The sequence below is a fragment of the Columba livia genome, chromosome Z (genome assembly GCF_036013475.1).
Source record: "Columba livia isolate bColLiv1 breed racing homer chromosome Z, bColLiv1.pat.W.v2, whole genome shotgun sequence".
Classification (NCBI taxonomy): Eukaryota; Metazoa; Chordata; class Aves; order Columbiformes; family Columbidae; genus Columba; species Columba livia.
The window spans coordinates 43,857,418-43,879,301 of NC_088642.1; the positions used below are offsets into that span (position 1 = coordinate 43,857,418).

General features: G+C 40.9%; 1 protein-coding gene across 1 annotated transcript in view; it reads right to left on the reverse strand.

Annotated features, from left to right (window-relative positions):
* Nucleotides 1-21,884, reverse strand: part of LOC102098279 (E3 ubiquitin-protein ligase KCMF1) — a 55,228-nt gene that overhangs the window by 22,082 nt on the left and 11,262 nt on the right. The window contains 1 exon segment of the mRNA XM_065045649.1: nucleotides 6,666-6,833. Coding sequence (XP_064901721.1) covers nucleotides 6,666-6,833 — 168 coding nt within the window.

Consider the following 21,884-nt stretch of genomic DNA (forward strand, 5'->3'; position numbering starts at 1 on the left):
CCTACTAGGATGGCATGACTGGTTGGGTAGACGAGGGAAGAGCAGTGGACACTGTCTACCTTGACTTCAACAAGGCTTTTGACACCATCTCTCACAACATCCTCATAGGTAAGCTCACGAAATGCAGGCTGGATGAATGCAAGGTGAGATGGATCATGAACTGGTTGGATGGCAGAACTCAGAGGGTTGTGATCAATGGTGCACAGTCTGGTTGTTCTAGCCAGTAGTTCTGGTCTGTAGTTAGTGAGGTTCCCTAGGGGTCAGTGTTAGGTCCAGTTCTGTTCAACCTGTTCATCAATGACCTGGATGAAGAGACAAGTTGCACCTTCAGCAAGTTTGCTGATGATAGCAAACTGGGAGGAAGGGCTGGCACACCAGAAGGTTATGCTGCAATTCAGGGAGATCTGGACAGGCTTGGAGGATTGGGCAGAACAGAACCCGATTAAATTCAACAAGGGCAATTGTATGGTCCTGCACCTCAGAAGGAATAACCCCAGGCACCAGTACAGGTTAGGGCTTGACCTGCTGGAAAGCAGCACTGCAGAGAAGGCCTTGAGAGTTCTGGTTGACAACAGGTTGACTGTCAGTCAGCAACGTGCCCTTGTGGCCAAGAAGGCCAACGCTATCCTGGGATTGCATTGGAAATGTGTGACCAACAGGTCAAGGAAGGTTATGCTTCCCCCCCTACTCTGCCCTGGGGAGGCCACATCTGGAGTACCGTGTTCAGTTCTGGGCTCCACAGTTTAAGGACAAGGAATTATTAAAGGGAGTTCAGCAGCAGGCTTGGAAGGTGATTAGGGGTCTAGAGCACCTTTCTTATGAAGAGAGCCTGAGAGAGCTGGGTCTGTTCATCCTGGAGAAGAGAAGGCTGAGTGAGGATCTTATCCATGTTTATAAATATCTCATGGGTGGGTGTCAAGAGGATGAGACCAGATTCCTTTCAGTGGTGCCCAATGATAGGATGTGGGTCAACAGGCACAGACTGAAGCACAGGAGGTTCCATCTAAACATGAGGAGAAACTTCTCTGAGGGTCACAAAGCATTGAAACAGGCTGCCCAGAGAGGCTGTGGAGTCTGCTTCTCTGGAGACATTCAAGACTCACCTGGACACATTCCTGTGTGATCTGCTCTGGGTCAACCTGCTTTAGCAGGTGGGTTGGACTACATGATCTCCAGACATCCCTTCCAACCCCAACCATTCTGTGATTCTGTGAAATTCAGTCCAGCCCTGCCCCAGGGCCGGCAGACATGGTCAGCGATGCTGGCAGGGCTAGGGAGCAGCTCTGAGGTGATGGCACTGGGGGCAGTGAGCTGAGCAGGGGACAGTCATGTGCCTAGAGGAGTAGCAGTAGGAGCACGGGTGATCCCCTTGGCTCAGCACCCACCAGCCTCATTCCGTCATGGCATTTTCTTTGGGGCTTCATAGTACAGGGGCAACATTAAATGGAAGTGAGTCCAGCAGAAGGCCATTAAGATGGCAAGGCTGGAGCACTCACTGTGTTAGAAGAGCCTGCAGGGCCAGCACCAGTTCAGCCTGGAGCAGACAGCTTTGGGTCACCCAACAGCCGCCTTCATACCTACAGAGACAAGGTCAAGTAGATATAGCCAGGCTCTTCAAAGTGCTGCAGTACAGGGCATGAGAATGTATGGAAAAACATTTTTCCCCCTATGTAGACAGGCACTGAAGAAGATACCCAAACAGACTGTGCCATTTCCATTCTTGGAGATTTTCGAGACCCAAGTGGGCAAAGCCCTAATTATCCTAGTCTTACCTAACAGCTTGGAGAAAAGGTTGGACCAGAGACCTCCACAGATCCCTTCCAACCAGAATTATCTTATGAGTGATCCTATGAAACAAAGATACATGGTGACATAGCTGTAATACTGATCTAGATTCTAATATTCTGTTAATCACCAATGCTGTCCAGCTTTACAGACAGGAGGGATCTACTCTTAACAGGTGGGATGTCTACTCACCTCGCTTGGAACTCTCCCCTTCCACTACAAAGGTAGTGCAAGAGCCACGTTCGCTAGAGTAAAATACCAGCCCAGTCGAATCTGTAAACAGCTGCTCATTTCTTACAGCTAGAACAACACTATTTTATTCAGCAACTTTCCAGTACAGTTATGTCTAGCAGGAAGAAATAACACAAGACCCATTTTTCTCCATGCTGTTTCATCAGCTGCCAATCACAGCATTCAACCTCACAGCCAGATAGCACTGGGCTAACTGCTTCTGTATGAGACAAACCCTGCTGGGGCTGACAATGACTACATGGGAGGTATTCAGTTATTTGTCCAACAGCAGCGGGGTGTTTGCTTCCCTGGAAGGGGGGATGGCCCTGAGCTGACCCACAGGCCTTAGCTGCCTTGACCAGCCTCAAAGCAGACTTCCACACACACCCTTTGTCCATGGGCTATATCTAAGGTCTGGCCATCTGGCCATGAATTATGCTGCAGCTGCATCTTGCCCTCCTCCTGCCTTCAATAAGATTCCTGCATGGACCCCAGAGCTGACTTGTTATACATGCTTTGTCTGAGACTGTCGCAGGACCTGCTCCCATTACCAAACCTATCCTTCACATCCTGTCACTGAGGACTATGTCCCTGTCTGTGCTGTGGCCACCTTCAGCTCCCAGCTTGTTATTTGTGGAGCAGGCCTGGACTTGCTGCCCCCCAACAATAAGAACTATATCACAGAAACACAGAATGTTAGGGATTGGAAGGGACCTCAAAAGATCATCTAGTCCAGTCCCCCTGCTGGGGCAGGAACATCTAGATGATGTTACAAAGGAATGTGCCCAGGCGGGTTTTGAATGTCTCCAGAGAAGAAGAAGCCGCAACCTCCCTCGGCAACCTGTTCCAGTGCTCTGTCACCCTTACTGAGATGAAGTTTCTTCTCGTATTTAAGTGGAACCTCTTGTGTTCCAGTTTGTACCCATTGCCCCTTGTCTTACCATTGGTTGTCACCAAGAAGAGCCTAGCTCCATCCTCATGACACTCACCCTTTAGATATTTATAAACATTCATGAGGTCACCCCTCAGTCTCCTCTTCTCCAAACTAAAGAGACCCAGCTCCCTCAGCCTTTCTTCATAAGGGAGGTGCTCCACTCCCTTAGTCATCTTTGTTGCCCTGCCCTGGACTCTCTCCAGCAGTTCCCTGTCCTTCTGGAACTGAGGGGTCCAGAACCGGACACAATATTCCAGATGCGGTCTCACTACAGCAGAGTAGAGGGAGAGGAGAACCTCTCTCGACCTACTTACCACACCCCTTCTAATGCACCCCAGGATGTCATTGGTCTTCCTGGCCACAAGGGCACAGTGCTGGCTTATGGTCATCCTGCTGTCCACCAGGACCCCCAGGTGCCTTTCCCCTACACTGCTCTCCAACAGGTTGTTCCCCAACATATACGGTAATCTGGGGTTGTTCAAACCCAGATGCAAGACGCTACACTTGCCCTTGTTATATTTCATTAATTTTTTTCACCACCCAACTCTCCAGCCTGTCGAGGTCTCACTGGACAGCAGCATAGTCTTCTGGCATGTCAGCCACTCCTCCCAGCTTGGTGTCATCAGCAAACTTACTGACTCTATTCCCTCATTCAAGTCATTAATAAATATATTGAATAATACTGGTCCCAATACCAACCCTTGAGGGATTCCAACAGATACAGGCCTGTAAGCAGACTCTGCCCTACTGACCACAACTCTCTGGCTTCTTTCCTTCAGCCAGTTCACAGTCCACCTCACTACCTGATCATCCAGTCCGCACTTCCTCAGTTTAGCTGCGAGGATGCTGTGTGCGACTGTGTCAAATGCTTTACTGTAATCAAGATAGATCACATCCACTGCTTTGCTATCATCTATCCACCTGGTTATGCTGAAGCCTGGAACAAGCACAGGTACTAATGAAGACAAGAGGACTTGCAACGTGTCTACCAATACCGAGCAGCACCAAGACAACAGCTGCTGCTCAAAGGCAGGGTCAACTAGCTGGGGAGCAGCTCTGCTGAAAAGGACCAGGGGATCCCAGTGGAAAGCAAGCCAAACATAAGCCAGCAGTGTGCCCCTGCATCACTCAAGGCAAACCATGACGTGGGCTAAATCAGCAAGAGAATGGCCATCAAATCAAGCGACATCATTACTCCATGTTACTTGGCACTTGCTATATGCAACACCAGCAAGACAGGGTTCAGTTTTGAAATCTACAATTCAGGACAGATACTGAAATAAAATCTAGGAGCTTTTTGTGTTTGTTGTGTGTGCATGCATACATTTGTGTCCATCAAGACAGTAAGAGGCTTGGAGAACTTGACAGAAGAATGGTTGAAGGAACAGTGTTCATCTACACTAGAGAAGGCTCAAAGTGGATCTTGTCTCCAACTTCTTGTACAGAAAAAGTAGATGTAGAGGAAGTAGAGGTATGCTCTTCAAAATTAAGCACAGTGACAGGCTGCAGGCACAAGGTGTCTTAAGAGAAATCTGGCTCGGATAAGGGGAAACAAATAAACAAAAAAACCATTCACTGTAAGAACTGAATACTGGAATAGGTAGCTGAAAAGTGAAGAAAACTCCCTTGATGGAAATACTCAAGACTTGGCTTGATGGTATAGCCCAGCTGATGTCCCTCCTTCCAACAGAATATTGTATCAGATGATCTCCAGACTCCCCTTCTAAACAGATCACTCTGTCATGCTCTGACTGAGCAAGATATGCACCTAGCAGACAGATCTTGTTCTAGTGGTTGAAAAATCATGAAATCCTCAAACAGAATTCTGGTGAATCCATCCAGACCTCACACCACACATTATTAAGGTAACCATTATTTAGCACCTCCCTTTGCCTAAGAATTAGGCACAAAATAAATCAAGCCTGATTACAGACAGCAATATTGAAGTTTGTCAACGGCCAGGTAAAGCACAATTTGCATACATACCTACACTAACAGCCTTACATTCTGTGTTTCTACTGAAATCTACTCGTACTGTCACATACTAGAAAGCATTCTGCTTTCATTTTACTTCTTACATAACTAGGAAGTGACTGAAGATTTCATTACAGCCTGTTTCAAAAAGATGGAGTCAATGTGAAATCACTACTGTTTTGAAATTGGGTCCATCTTTTTGAAACACCGTGTACTTCAATGTCATTTGGTTTTACATTGCCCTTCAGATTTTTTCTTTTACCCCATTAACAGATGCTTCCTTAGCAATTTTTAATATTCATTAATACAGCTATCCTGACAACTCTTAAACAGATCATTCTAGACTAGTCCTACAATTCATATTGATTTTCTAATGAAACTTAACATTCATTAGCTCAATTTTTTTAAAAAAAAATTTTCCTCAAAGTCACATGATCTCCTTAGCTATACAAGGCTCCTTGAAAAGTTACCAGAGCTTCTCTAAGCACCGATACAATACTGTAAAGGCACAATCCTTTCAGTCTTATGTTCTACAGAAAACTATAAAATAAAAACATTTTAAGAATGATCCCACAGGCCTCCCTGAGCCCTAAGGCATATATTATTTATATATATATTCCCTAATTCATTCCCTAGTGTATAAGCGTACCAGGCCACTAGTACCAGGCCACTAGTATTATTGATAATGCACTAAATTATCTCCTGCCAAACCCTGGATTCCCAGGGCCTGCATTGTGAACTCATGATGAGGCAGTCTTGGGGCAATTGGAGGCCTGAGAATTACAAGAAAATGAAAGACATCTTCATTCAAAGGTACTTTTGAGAAATCTGTTTCTATATATAGCTATTATCTAAGCTCTAAAGCAGTGAAGGTGTAGCTTTTACTTATGTTTTAATAAAAAAGCGAAAGAAGTAAATTCAGAATTCATAATGATTCAGCTTTTAAGAAATCATAATTTTTTAAAGAATTCAGTATGTAAGAACAATACAGCTGGAATCGCTTTAAAACAAAGTTCGAATGCTAGCCCCATGGGCTTAACATAAAATGAAATACATGTAAAGCACCAGCAAAATCTCAGAGCAGATGCTTGTCACACAAGTATCTTATGAGTTACAACCTGTCACAAATATGACACCACAGAAACAACAAGCAGGATAGGGGACAAGAACAAATATTTTTTATTTTAAATATTGACATGGCTTTACAGTCAGAAGTAATTCTTAAATTATATCATCTTCAAAAGAGTTCCAGGAAGACTACCTGCTAGTCCTTGCCACTAATCTTTTACACTCATTATAGCCCATCACTACCTCTGCTGTATCTACAGTCTCACATAATCCACCAGTGAATAATCTACCTTACAAAATCTCGCCAGTATTTTTCTGCATGTCCACTGTGGCTCTCAAGTAAAGCACACTGGGGCAAGAAGCTTGCCACATCTTCTGAATTAGAAGTTAACTAGGTGGTGTCATTGGTATTAAGTGTATTCATTAGTCTGATAACCTGCTATTATCAGACTAGAAAGATTAAAAATATATAGGCACCAATTAAAATGAAATACATAAAGCAGTTCTATGCTAAAATCAAAGAAAACATGCCTGTTTAAGGAGGACAAGAACTTGCTGTTATTTTCAGTGTGCTAATGTGGACAGTGATTAATAAGTAGAAAGATGAAAATCCGTATTATGTTTGCAGACACAACTGAGCAGCAAATTACTAGAGCTTGAAGTTATCACTTACCAAAATCTACTCTTGTTAGTATGCACTGCATTGGATGGTCAGTTGTATGCCTTGTCGTCGTTGCACCACTTTCATAACAAGTTGCACACAGATCGTAATCGTAGCAAATTAAACACTTGTATCGGCGACCTCGAAAGTTTCCTTTTAAACATGCATCACAGCTGACACCTGTAAACAAATAGAATTGCTTTAAAACAGCAATAAATACACTTTTTTAAATGACGCGGATTTGTTGCTATTGTCTCTCAACAACTAAAAGGAACCAGCCATCTCTGACATATGCAGCTGACACAAGACTCAATTTTTTTTTAACACATTTATGTCTTTGAAAGACACTGCTCTCTCACAACTAGAATTCTGAATTCTTGCAGTAAAATACAGGCAAACGCAAGCACCTGAAATAATAAGTTACAAAATCTCTTTGTACGCGCCTTCTTATGGGCACCTTTACCTGGCAGTAGTATTTTACCTGGCTAGTATTTTGACTGTTCAGTTAGGAATCTTGGGCCACACACTTAAAAGCTGAATGGTATAATTGCAGATTGAGAGGAAAAAACAATAATAACCAACCCAACCACTGTCAAGATTCTACTAACTTTTCATCCTTTACTGTCACACTTCCTAATACTTTTAATTCTAAAGAACACCATAACCAACCCTAACATTCTATGTGGGGCAGAAATTATGACCTTTTCCCATTTTAAATAACAGGAAAAAAAAAAAAAAAAGGTGTTTTTTGAAGTTAGCTTGCACCAGTTCTCTCCACCCTACTTCTTTCTCAAACTCAGTCTTTGTGCTGTGAGACAGTCATACTGCTTGCGTCAGAGAAAACCTTTAGAGCTTCCAAACGTTTTCATTTTTCTCTGTGTGGTTTCAGTTCTCTCTTGGTTACTTAGTCAAGTGCAGGAAGTGTCTTGTATCCTGTCAAGTGTAACATAAATTTCCTTCAACTGCAGTACAAATTAAGGGCCTCCACAAAAGAAACCAGTCTATATCAGTCCAGGAGGTTCCTCCAGTGCACTGATGATAACTTCCTCATGCAGATGGTGGAGGAGCCGACGAGGAGAGGTGCACTGCTGGATCTCATCCTCACTAACAAGGAGGGTCTGGTCGAAGCGGTAAAGGTTGAGGGCTGCCTGGGTTGCAGTGACCACGAGATGGTGGAGTTCAGCATCTTGTGTGCCAGGAACAGAATAGCAAGTAGAATTGCAACCCTGGACTTTAGCAGGGCTAACTTTGGCCTTTTCAAGCAATTGCTGGGGGAAATCCCATGGGCAAGACTGCTTGAAGGAAAAGGGGCCCAAGATAGCTGGATTGCATTCAGAAATTGCTTCTTCCACGCTCAGGATCAGAGCATCCCCACATGAAGGAAGTCAAGGAAGGGAGCCAGGAGGCCTGCGTGGTTGAATAGAGATCTGTTGGGTATGCTCAAGCAGAAGAGGAGAGTTTACAGGTCATGGAAGCAGGGGCTGGCCACTTGGGAAGAATATAAGGCTGCTGTTAGAGGATGTAGGAAGGCAGTTAGGATAGCCAAGGCCTCCTTAGAATTACAGCTGGTGAGAGGGGTCAAGGACAGCAAAAAGAACGTTTTCAAATACACAGCAGATAAAACTAATACCAGAGGCAATGTAGGCCCACAGATGAATGGGGTGGGTGCCCTGGTGGCAGAAGATACAGAGAAGGCAGAATTACTGAATGCCTTCTTTGTCTCTGTCTACTCTGCCGGACGCTGTCCTGGGGAGCCCTGTACCCCTGAGACCCCGGATGAAGCCAGGTCAATGGAGGAGTTTGCTTTAGTCAATGAGGACTGGGTTAGGGAGCAATTAAATAGTCTGGACATCCATAAATCCATGGGTCCAGATGGGATGCATCCGCGGGTGCTGAGGGAGCTGGCTGAAATCATTGCTGGACCGCTCTCCATCATCTTTGCCAAGTCTTGGGAAACAGGGGAGGTGCCCGAGGATTGGAGGAAAGCAAATGTCACTCCAGTCTTCAAAAAGGGCAAGAAGGAGGACCCAGGTAATTATAGACCGGTCAGCCTCACCTCTGTCCCTGGGAAAGTAATGGAACAGCTTATCCTTGGTGCCATCTCAAGGCATATCAAGGATAAGAGGGTTATTAGGGGCAGTCAGCATGGCTTTACCAAGGGTAAGTCGTGCTTGACCAACCTCATAGCCTTTTATGAGAATGTAACAAGGTGGATGGATGATGGCAGAGCGGTGGGTGTGGTCTACCTTGACTTCAGTAAAGCCTTTGACACAGTCTCCCACAGCATCCTCACAGCTAAGTTGAGGAGGTGTGGTCTAGACAATAGAGTAGTGAGGTGGGTTGCAAACTGGCTTAAGGAGAGAAGCCAGAGAGTGGTAGTCAATGGTGCGGAGTCTAGTTGGAGGCCAGTATCTAGTGGAGTGCCTCAGGGGTCAGTGCTGGGGCCAATATTATTCAATATACTCATTAACGATTTAGACGAGGGAATAGAGTGTACTATCAGCAAGTTTGCTGATGACACTAAGCTGGGAGGAGTGGCTGACACGCCAGAAGGCTGTGCTGCCATCCAGCGGGACCTGGACAGGCTGGAGAGTTGGGCGGGGAATAACCTAATGAAATTTAACAAGGGAAAGTGTAGAGTCCTGCATCTGGGCAGGGACAACCCCAGGTTCCAGTATAGGTTGGGAAATTACATATTAGAGAGCAGTGTAGGGGAAAGGGACCTGGGGGTCCTGGTGGACAACAGGATGACCATGAGCCAGCACTGTGCCCTTGTGGCCAGGAAGGCCAATGGCATCCTGGGGTGTATTAGAAGCGGGGTGGCTAGTAGATCGAGAGAGGTCCTCCTTCCCCTCTACTCCGCCCTGGTGAGACCACATCTGGAATATTGTGTCTAGTTCTGGGCCCCTCAGTTCAAGAAGGACAGGGAACTGCTGGAGAGGGTCCAGCGTAGGGCAACCAAGATGATTAAGGGAGTGGAGCACCTCCCCTATGAAGAAAGGCTGAGGGAGCTGGGGCTCTTTAGTTTGGAGAAGAGGAGACTAAGGGGGGACCTCATTAATGTTTATAAATATATAAAGGGTGAGTGCCATGAGGATGGAGCCAGGCTCTTCTCGGTGGGCAACAATGATAGGACAAGGGGTAATGGGATCAAGCTGGAACACAAGAGGTTCCGCTTAAATTTGAGAAAAAACTTCTTCTCAGTAAGGGTGACAGAGCATTGGAACAGGCTGCCCAGGGAGGTTGTGGAGTCTCCTTCTCTGGAGACATTCAAAACCCGCCTGGACATGTTCCTGTGCGACCTCACCTAGGCGTTCCTGCTCCAGCAGGGGGATTGGACTAGATGATCTTTTGAGGTCCCTTCCAATCCCAAACATACTGTGATACTGTGATATACAATTAAGGCAGGATTTTTATCAATATCCTCTTTCAGCATCAGCTAAGACATGTTCTTCACAGCTTGGTACAAGCACAAACAACTTTAGAGAAATGTAACTGCCAGAATGAAACAGTCCCATTATCCAACCCGCTATATAGGTATATATCTATATAGGTATATATCTATATAGGTATAGATGATCTACAGATCTATAGATATAGATTTTTTTTTTTAAGCCTAACCAACAGAGAATTGGTGTTAATTACAGATTTTTTTTTTTTAATTATTTTTGTTGTGCTACTCTACTTTGTACCATCTGAACAGAAGCTTTACCACACATAATACTGGAGTGCATTGAGGATAACTTCCTAAACCAGGTAACAGACAGCCCTATCAGGGGGATGCAATACTGGGCCCAGTGATCAGCAATGCGAGTGAGCATACCAGTGAAGTCAAGATTGGAGGCAGCCTGGGCTGCAGTGATCACATACTCATGGGATTTGCAGTCCTGAAGGATGTGGGACAGGTGCAGAGTAAAGTCATGACCCTGAATTTCAGGAAAGAGAACTTCCAGCTCTTCAAGGTCAATAGGTCCCCCTGGTTAGCTGCCCTCAGGGACCAAGGGAGCAGAACAGAGCAGTATTATCTTCAAAGACACCTTCCATAGAGCACAAGAGCTTGCAGCCCCCAGGTGTAAGAAATCGGGTAAGGAGGGCAAGAGGCCTGCATGGCTGAGTCAAGACCTGCTGGTCAAACTAGAAGGCAAGAAGGAAATGCACAGGCAGTGGAAGCAGGGACAGGGATCCTGGGAAGAGTATAAGGACACTGCCCGGTTGTGCAGAAATAAGGCCAAGGTACAGCTGGAGCTGAACTTGGCAAGGGACACAAAGAATAACAAGAAGGGCTTCTACAAGTAAGACAACCAAAAAGGGAAGGTCAAAGACAGTGTACTCCCCACACCAACTGGCAAACTGGTAATAACAAGGAGAAGGCTGAGGTACCCAACAACTTCTTTGCCTCAGTCTTCATCAGCAAGCTCTCTTCCCACATTTCTTGAGTGGATGAACTGCAATACAGGGACTGAAGGAGCAAAGTCCCTCCCTCCATAAGGGATGATCAGGTTCATAACCACGTGTTCTCTCAAACATCTATATTGTCCCTACTTGACGACTGGCATGTTTTAATAAGATTTCATTTACACATTTTCTTCATGTCAATACTTTTCAATATTAACTTTGGAGAAATTCAGCCATGAAGATAAAACAGAGCATGTTTGTATTAACATTTCCAGTGGAAATGTCATACAAGGTCTGCAAACAGATGACTTTCGCTTCTTACGATCAGTTATGAGAAAGTCTAGAACCTGAGATGAACAGAAAAACTAACATTAGCATAACACATCACTATGGCTGGTGAAGGCAGATCAAAAGAATAACAAAGTTGTAGAGACATCATGCTTTGTACTTGTCTCAAGGTTAATATTTTGCTACAACTACCACATCCTCCCCTTTGAGAAACAGGCTGACAGCAGGGGATGTAACACATTAGTTTTATATCCTTTTGTGTATCAGAGAATGAAAACCACAAAAATAAAAATGAGAATTAAATTTAAAACCTCAGTTTGGATACTAAACTCAAGCTTAAAACCCCAGACTTCCCCCCAAATCCAGTAGGATCTCTTTTCCAGAAATTATGTCACTTATTCTTCCTTTTTTACAACAGTCTCAAAGTCAGGTCCATTACAGTTTTTCCTATTATTACTTGGTTGCCAAAACATCATCCATCTATCCAATCTGGGACCTTGAAACTGAAGTAGGCATGGAAATAATCTCCTCTCATCCTATTCTTTCTACTATAGTACATACTTATCTCCTTATCAAAGCTTTGGGTTTGTTTTTTTCATTTTTCTCTACTTTAATCCATACATCAACTGAAATTCCAAACCCCAGACACACAAAGACAACATATTCCAGTCAGCACAGCAACTCTTTCACCAGACGCCTATCCAAAATTTGCTTGGATTTACCTTACATTTGCAAATACAGCAGGTATGTTACAGATTCAAGAATGTCAGATTAAACTAGATGCGTTCGTATTAATCACACATTTTGAGAAGAAAACATGCTCTAGAGGGGTCTGCTCTGATGTGGGGAACAAAAGTGAACAACCAACCAAAAAAAGAGCCTGAACTATGTGTGACAAGGATTTAGACATTCAGCATACATTTATAGTTTGCACTAAATGCTACTGACTTCTAAAAGAATCCTTAAGTGAAACCTTATTAACCCCAAATGAGTTGGTATTCAATGAGAACTCCTGATTCATCTTTTGCAAAGCAACAATTTAGAATGATCAGAATAAGAAATATCCATTTTAATTAGATTACATTTTCATTATTACAGGTGATAGAGGAGGCTTCCTCAATTTTTTTCTAATTTGTTATTGCTCTACAAGTAACCACATACACTGCACTGCAGGTATGATGTTTAATTAAAACCTTGGTGCTCACTGACAAAGAATGTGTTGGGTTGTTTTTTTTCTAAGGTAACACTGTTCCACTAGAGGGAAGCATTGTGCTAAAAGCCTAAGGAATTTTGGTTAAGTTTACATTTAGTTATCAAACTTCAAGTTCTGAAAGTTTCTTCAGAAGTATTCCCTTGCAATATCAACAGTCACAGTCTCTCCAGCTTCATATTTTGAGTGAAATGAATCAGGACATACCTAACAGTCCCATTAATAAAATAAGGTTTTCCCCTTCAATAAAAAATTCTTATTACTTTTATGACAAGTCGTCCCATATCTTCAACTAATCATGGCCAGTGACTTCAGGGAAGATATTACCACAAAGCATTTTATCTGTAGCATGCTGAACAGTGATGTTCTATTAAACAAACAAACAAACAACAAGCACACCCACACAAACAAAACACAACACCCAAACAAAAACACCAAACAAAAATATGAACAAACCAGAACCAGAAACACAACCAAACAAAACCACCACCGCACCCCAAAACCCTCCTTAACACCTTTCCTGCTTTGATTCTGACAGTCAAATATTATTTGCTTTTATGACATAGAATTATTTTTGCTAGGAATTAACTAAAATGAAAGCCACTTCTCACAGGTTTAACAAGGAAGCAGAGTCTGATTTCATAATGGAGAGAATAACGCTCTACAGAAGTGTGGTTCAAATACCACACACATCAGAATTAATTTTTTACAATTACATGTAAATGTAAGGTATAAAAATCAAGTAAAGCATCCTCAACCTTCAAAGTCCATGCTGCCTTGTGTTGACATCCATTTGTAACACAGAAAAGGTTTTTTTCACCACTTGGCCTCCTCAGATACTACGGGCAATCAGAATAATAATATTAAAAGCTCAATAATCTGGTCCACATAAAAATGACCAGAGAAAAATGTACAAAACTCAGCAGGTTTTTGTTTGGTGTTTTTTGTTTGTTTGTTTTTGGTTTTTTTGTCTGTTTTGTTTGTTCGTTTTTCTTATGAAGAACACCTGGTCAAAGACAAGCTATATAGAGATACTGGAATATGTTCCTGCCGCAAACAATGTGAGCTGCTGAACTTTATCAATACTTTTAATGCATCACTTCATTTTCAGAAATTTGTCATCCACTCATCTACGAAGCCTGCATCTGAAATACTCAAACAGAGAAACCAGCAACATTTAGCTTCTGATAGCAGTATTTAATCCTTGTGCTATCCATGAGAATTAAACTCCTTTGTTTTAGCAGCACATTGAAGACATTCATTTAACATTCCCTTCAGCAGCTAAATATCCAAAAACCAACCTTTCCACCTGCAATTCAGGTACTGTTTTCAATTCATCAGCGTTCAGAATGACCACTGAAGTTTTTTAATGTTCAACATAGATACAAAATTAGCCTGTCAATTATTTCTTCTCCAGAATAAATATGTCAGTTACTTAAGCATTTCTTCCCATTTTACCTAAAGTACTAGAGGGGTTCACCCTTCTCAAAGAGTGGCAGAATTACACCTAAGAATATGACCGAATTTCAGGGGGCTGGTCAAACTTAAGGGTTTCTGCCTTTCAAAATTACTTTTTAAAAGCCCCAACCTAAGCCTTCAAGTGAAGTTATAACAGATGTGTTGCTTCTTTTGTGGAATAAATAAAAGGCTGCAACCTGTATAGTGCATTTCATTTTTATATTCTGAAGATCATAATACACATTTAATACATTTCACTGTAAGATGCTCTTTCAGTGGGTTGCATTGGTTTGGCTGGGTTTTTTTAAATAAATTTGCTTGACATCAGCTATCTCATCTGTAGTCTACATGCCACGTGACAACCCCAGGCCATAAAGCAAGACACTGTACTTTAGTGGTTCAGCTGTTTCCAAGACTGAAGATAGGAAAACACAAGCCATTTGACAACATTAAAAGAGAAGTGCCAAATGCTTCTTACTTTAATAGCCCAATCTCTTAATGCAGATGACTGCCTAATTTGAGAGGTTAATTTCTAGGAACAGAAACTTCTGTTGTTTCTGTGAAAATTTCACCAGAAAGCCAGCCAAACCATAAAACTCTGGGTTTTGCTTATTTTTTCTCTCACATGTTTACTAAAGCAGATTATGAAAATAAACATCCAGGACACCTACAACACTGAGTATTCTGCATCACCACTGAAGTGTCAAGTGCTGAACAGAAAATTCACTACACCATACCCTTGAAGAAACTAAAACAACTGCATCCCCTTTCTCATCCTGCGTGCAAGAGGGCTGAACATGCAATATCTTCCTATAGCAGAGGTGAAGAAGCAGCAACCAGACTAGCACGTCTCCAAAAAGAACCAGTAGGATTAAAGATACAGGCAGAGATAATGTTGTCTTGGAATTTGAAAGAAAGGTGGGGAATCAGGCCTACATGAGACCAGAAAGGCAAAATGCTTTTGTTTTCTGAACAGCACTCCTCCTTCCTCTTCAGTACGGAGCAGAAACAGACATCTTGTCTCCCCGTTGTCACCAAGTTTCGTGAAGCCCACTTACACAGTGTTTGGTACTTGTCTAGAACTGATTTAAAAAGAAAGAACTGACCACTACAGCTGGCCCAGCAAGTTGCAGCCTTGGTTCTAACACAGTGTCAGTCAGCCTGCTACCGGAAGTTTTTTGATTTTTGCTTTCACATTCCACGTTGTGGAAGTTACACACAGAACAGTTCTTTCTACTCATGACATCAAAATGGGCAATTAGTAAGCACTATTAGTAAGCACTTGCAGAACACGCCCAACATCACACAGGAATCATGCAGGAAAGAGAGAGACGGCTCCCCACAGCTATAGTCACCTGCCTTTCCCATGAAACTGACCTTTTCTCTCTGGAATTCCCCAATTCATTCATCATGCCTTCCCATTCTGACAGCACAACAAGAACATCACACTGCTGACTGCCTCGAATCTCTTTTTCAGATATACAACAGAATACACGTCTCTGCTTCACCCTGAGAGCGGGCTATCCTGTGCACCAAGGCAGTCAAGGAAAAGCACTCCAGACACAAGCTATCATCTGGCCAGGTAATTAAGCCTATTACCTAGAGGCCTATGTGAAAGGGATGAAATAAAACTGTGCTAATTAGATTCATTTTGCTGCTTCCTAATTTGAATTTTTAACCTTTCTAAGTCAGCCTATTCATTTCTATTTGATTATACAAATTATTTTAATAATATAGAATTACAATCAAAGAACAAGACAACCATTATGATAATTTCTATTTCCCTAAAACACCATCAAAAATTCACACTGGGGGGCTGGGGGGGTAGCGCAGGAAATCACTCAACATCTCTTCTCCAGATCCAACTTTAATAGGAAGGCCACAATATCTAAATGTAATAACTAGGGCTGTTTTTACTCCTTTGAATAAAACACTGAAATGTTAACAACACATTTGTAGTTCTTCAACATCTTAATCAAATAACTCATAGATAGCTCCTAAAGAATTTACTACTCTCACAGGCAGGCTCTATTATCTCATATGTACTGAACACACTGCCCAGTAGATGGCATCCCATGATACAAATGACACACCGCAAGTCCAAGAACAATTTTGCCGCTATCAGTGCAAACACAAACATCAAGTGAACGTTTTAAGTTTTTTTTAAGATAGATCCCAGAAACACTTGTGGTTTACTACCACCTTGGCTGAAACAGCAAAGTTTTTTTTCTTAGATGGCATAACGCTAAGCCCTGTATGTGCAACTTTTATTTCAAATATCACCTTTGCAAAAAATATTCAAATCAAGCAACAATCAATATAGATTTCTTGATCACTGTCCAAAAACCATTGCAAAGTTCATTTCCTACATATCAAATCACTGAAAAAGGAGACACTATACTAATAATTCTGGAAGATGAGGTTTAAATATTGCTCATTTATTCTGCCTGAAATTGGCCAAAATAAGTTCTGTACAAGCACATACACATAAACTCAATCAGTTCTTGTCAATATTAAACATACATTCTCTCTACACAACAAAAAGAGCAATCATTTTCTCTGTAAAAATTTTACATACACATCTGCAGATTCTTACATCTCTCTAAATACACTGCTGGCACACCACACGCATCAACAGAAAACACTCTTGAGGCTGCTGAAAACTCTGGGCTAGATATCTAGGTGTAATTTTAACAAGAATCACTATACAGCCCATGATACAAAAAAAAAAAAAACAACCTGCTTTCCTGACAAGCTAGGTGAAGAGTTTCCCATCGTCCATAACAGAACAAACTTGGCTATATTGAAAATACAGACAAAACAATGCATATCCCTGTGCTAAAATACAGAAAGCAAGCATGAATGACAAAAAGGGAAAAAGTTCATAGAAGTCCTGGGAAACTCCTTCAGATAATCTATATGCAGCTGCAGCAGACTAATTCTCAAAACACATTTTTTATCTAGCCTACCCTGTTTGTATCTAAGGAATTTTGTTCAGCAAAATATAAATATGGAATCCACATTTAGCGGAGGAGAGCTATTATGTTTCCTAGAACAGTATTTGCTACGACTTCTATTTTTCGTTTTATTACTTTTACAAGTTAGTGCAAACACCACAAAATACTTTTTCTCCAGATACGATAGCCAAAAAAGTGTATTAAGTAGTTACTGACAATCTAAATAGCGTTTTCTAGGCTTCATATCATGATCACTCTTCACTAATTGTTTCTTAAATTCAGACAGAGAAAGCTAGATTACAGTTTTAAGTCCTGGCCTCCTACAGTACAAAGATGTTTTCACTCAGTACCACAGACTTCTATATTTTCAACAAAAATGTTTAGTATCTTCTCTGGATAATTACATATAACATATCTAAACATTTAGAAAACAGCAGAATTCTTAACCAGTCATGAGAAGTGATTCACGGTGAAAAGGTTTTGCCAGACATGTTTAAGACTTTTAAAGGAGAACCAGAAACCGTGTACATTGCAAAGAATTTTTAACCAAGCAGATCTGGATTTCTAATTTAATATTTGACAGTCTGTCTCACATGTTTCATCACTAGATTAATACAATTTAATTTGACCATCAAAACCATCACAACATGAAAGCCTGCTAAAGTACCACAAAACACATTAAAATTAAGCAAATTGCAACACATTTATCAGAGCACAGGAAGTTTGTAACGTGGCAGCAAGGGAACAGGCACCAGACATGATCTTATTTAACAGCTCTGTTAATCTGGAAAATGGCAAACAGCATGTGAATTCTATTAACAGAAAAATACTTAAACTGAGGAAGCTGTAAACAGTGCCAGGGCAAGAAAATAACAGTAACAGCGATCGCCTAAATCCTGCATCCAGAAAAATCAATGGCCAAGATTCTCATTTAATAGGACAGCACTAGATTCCTGAGTTTATTTCAGGACTAAAGAGACAACAGAAATATGAAGCATGAAGCAAACATGAACTGAAAGAGAACTGGGCTGGAGGAAGGAACATCATACATATATGAGTTTTATAGGTTTAAGAAACACTAGGAAACACTGAGAAAACCCCCCAAAGCAATTAAACAGATCAACTAGTACTTCTCTCTTGAGGTATGCAGAATTAAGAGGTGATCTTCTCAGAAAAAAAAACCTTTGCATATTTTGGTTTCGAGTGTAATTTAAGAAGAGTGACCAAAAAAAAAACAAACAAAAAAAAAAACACAAGGGAAAAAAAACCAAGGAGACCAAGACATGTTCAATCAAGCATAGGAGAGAACCGAGTAGTATGGTTCAACTGAACACATCAGTTAAAGTGTGTGAAGACTCAACAGCCTTTGCTCCCTTTTCTCTGAGTCACTGGTTTAGGTAGATAAGAAAAAATATCAATACTCGATACACCTGGCAGCCACAAAATCCAACAATTTTTCTTGTAAATGCTTCCCTTTGCAAAAAACTTAGCAGAAATTAAATATCCTATTTAGTTATACTCATAGCTCTGGTGTCTGGAATACACACTCAGTTTCACTTCCTTTTGAACCATCAGACTCACTCCTGACCCTCTTAGGATACTTAAACACTCCAAAAGGAGGCAAACATGGCAAGCTTCTATCCCCTGCAGCACAGAGAAGAGGTTAATATTCAGTACAGGCAGCAATGCAGGAACCAGGCAGCACTGGCTGGGCAACCACAGAGCTAGAAGTGAAAGAAGTTTTCATGCAGCAAGTGCTCCAGCTCTCACGGTAATAACTTGCAATTACAACATGATAGCTGAGACTTAAAGACTTGCACTAGGCGGTATGGAAATACACAGACTTTTCATGTCAGGGAAACAGATCCAGAAAGCAGCTGCAAGAAGGAGGGAAAGAACAAGTGGTTCTCCTCTTCACTAAAAAAAGCAGTGGTGGTCTGATAAATGGCAGGCAGCCATACCTGGATTTCTACTTATCACCCAACTAAGTTCACAGAGAGGAGCACAACACTTCAACATTTACAGCCTGTTCCAAAATCATCAGCTTGAATGGCACCAAAATGTCAGAAAAAGAAATTATCTTTCCTTAACACCATAAGAGGCCTAGGAACTTGAATTGAGTTTCTCTGAACACAGGACAGAAAGATAACAAACTTCTTTTTAAAAATTGCAATAGGAGGTTAAAAACCTATAATGTATTAAGTAATAGCAGTGTTCTACCCTGGGCTTTCTCAAGCATTTCTCTTACTATGAACATAGCCCTAGTAACCACTTTTACTCCCACTCTTTGCTACAGAGAACAGCTTCTCAGGCTGGTAATGTGCCTGCAGAAACTACATTTGCTTATGACATGACAGCTAAACCAGAAAAGTGCTGTGGGAAATGCAGTATCCTAAAGCAAAAAAGTTTTCAGGCCTACTTCAGTCAGGCTCTGAGTTTGTTCCATTCCTCTCTCCTTTTACAATCCACTGTGGCACACACTTCTTTGCTAATTGCTCATACCTGGCAACGCAGCCATTTCCAAGCCATACTGAAATGCTCACCTTTCTCTTTCTTCCTCTCATTAGTAAGAGTTTAATTTATCTTTATTCATTGTAGTTTCTTTTTTCTTCTCTTATACCACATATGCATAAAGAACCAAAGACTATAAGAATATCACCTTCTGAACACTTCCTTGACAGTCCCATTCAACCTTTACACATATATCCAACTTAGATTTCAGAACAATTTACTAACCACCCTCTTTGAAAATCACCCAGGTCATTTTCCTAAATTGCCTTCAATCTGTCATTAAACATTAAAAGCCATCATTGATTTATTAATCACAGTTCATGAATCTTCAGTACTTAGGTCTTTTTACTGTAATTAGCTCAATCTCTTAAAAAATACTTTTTTCTAAATTTAGGAAAAACCATTTAAAAAAATTCTGTTCAAGCCTATTCTCAAGGTAAACCCGATTCTCAGGAAAAACACTACAGAACTGGGATTTTTTTAATTGAACACACTAAAAAGGAAAGCATCACTGGGGACAAGTATGAAAAATAATTGCAAGTCTGTCAAACAAGATAACAAGGGACTAATTTACTGTAGAAAACATTAAATGTAAGTTCATAATCTTCACTATTATTTTACCATAAAATCCCAACCATATTAAAAATGTAAGATGGAAGAAGAGTTCATTTTTATTCCTGGAACTGAAAGCTGCCACTTACAATTTCAAAAGGAAAAAACAATCTCTATTGTTATCTGCATAGAAGCTGAAGATACATTGAAGTCATTATTTAGAGCACCTATATTCAATTTGAAGGAGAAACAACTCTGAGTAAAACAATCAGTGTGGTTTCAGTGTAGCTGTTTTGTTACAGGTAGAAACACTGAAAGGCAGAATAAAGACAAAAAAATAGATTTTTGTTTTATCCTGCCACTCAGATCTCTCAGATCCTCACATTAAATTTTAATGAAGCAAATTCACAAGTACTCTGTCTTACACCACAAGAGTCAGACAGGTACCACAGTGCTTATGACCCTGCTTCACACAAAAGCTTTCTGAAGCCCCTCATCCTTACTGTGAATAGGAGACAGTCATTAAGCCTTGCTCTAGAGCAATACATTCAGAATTAAACAACATCAAAACCATTTAGAAAACTGCATTTCCACAAAGGATCACGCAGATGGAAACAGCCCGAAACTTACAGTTGCAGAGGAATACTAAGAACAGGAATCTAATTTAACAATTGAAAAACAACTACACGAAAAAAGGAAATCTTGTTTACCATAGATTTCTAAAAAATTGGAAATCGAGTTTTAACAAAAAAATATGCTTTTGTATAATAAAACAAAAAAAAAAAAGAGAGATATTTTTATTGCTGAAGTACATTAACAAAGCAGGTGCCTAATAATACTGCACTTTACCAAACAGATCAAATACACCTCACTTCAAAAGTTAACAGCACACACTAATACACAGTAGGTCTCACTACCTACTATGGGTGCAGATGCCATGCTGCAGTTACAAAATGCACCAAACAGTATTTTAAGGACACGAGAAAAACCAACTGCACAAACAAATCTGATATATCTTAATTGAAGTAAGTTTTAAAATGATCTGCCTGTGCTCAGCACTATGAAAGAGTGTGCAGGCAGTGTCATCTTACAGATTAGGGACATTTAATACAATGCGATATCACACAAGTTAAGGAAGTGTCTGCTTACTTCAAAAGCATTAATTTGTGAATAGGGACATTAGAAGAACGCAAAGATAGGTTTGGAAAAACCTCAACACAAATTTTAATGAAGTCACTACAAACAGAGTTAATCAGCTGCTGACAGGAAATACTTCCTCTGAAAAAAACACATCACAGAATTCCTCAATCTAGAGGCTGAAGTGCTATACCTCAATCAGTTATCACCCCAAAGTACTTTATTCTTGCCTAGAAAACTTTATGCCAGCATGCAATTCTCGACAATCCACTCCTTCACCTTTCTGGTCATTTGCCTTTAATTCTGAATACTGCCAAGAACAAAGTATTACCTGAGCTCTGAGATACAATGAACATGACACCTCCTAGTAACTGGTTCCAATACTTAAGTGTTGGATAATATCATAACAGACTGCAAAACAACCCCAAACCTATTACAACCCTCCATTATTTTTTATGTGACTTCATCAATTAAACTTAGAATTTGCATCCTGCTTCTAAATAAACTTTCAGATAGCGGTTTGGAATAACACAAGAATGTTATTCCTAGCAATGTCTACCACTCCAAATTTGAATAGTAACAGTCAATTATTCTAAGGACTCTTCATTTTTAAAGTGAAGGTTACATTCTAAGGAATTTTTACTTATAAAGTCACTCTTCTATAGCAAAATCTAAAGCTGTATTCTCAGCTCCTCACAAAAGTCTTCCTGAACGAGGAACACT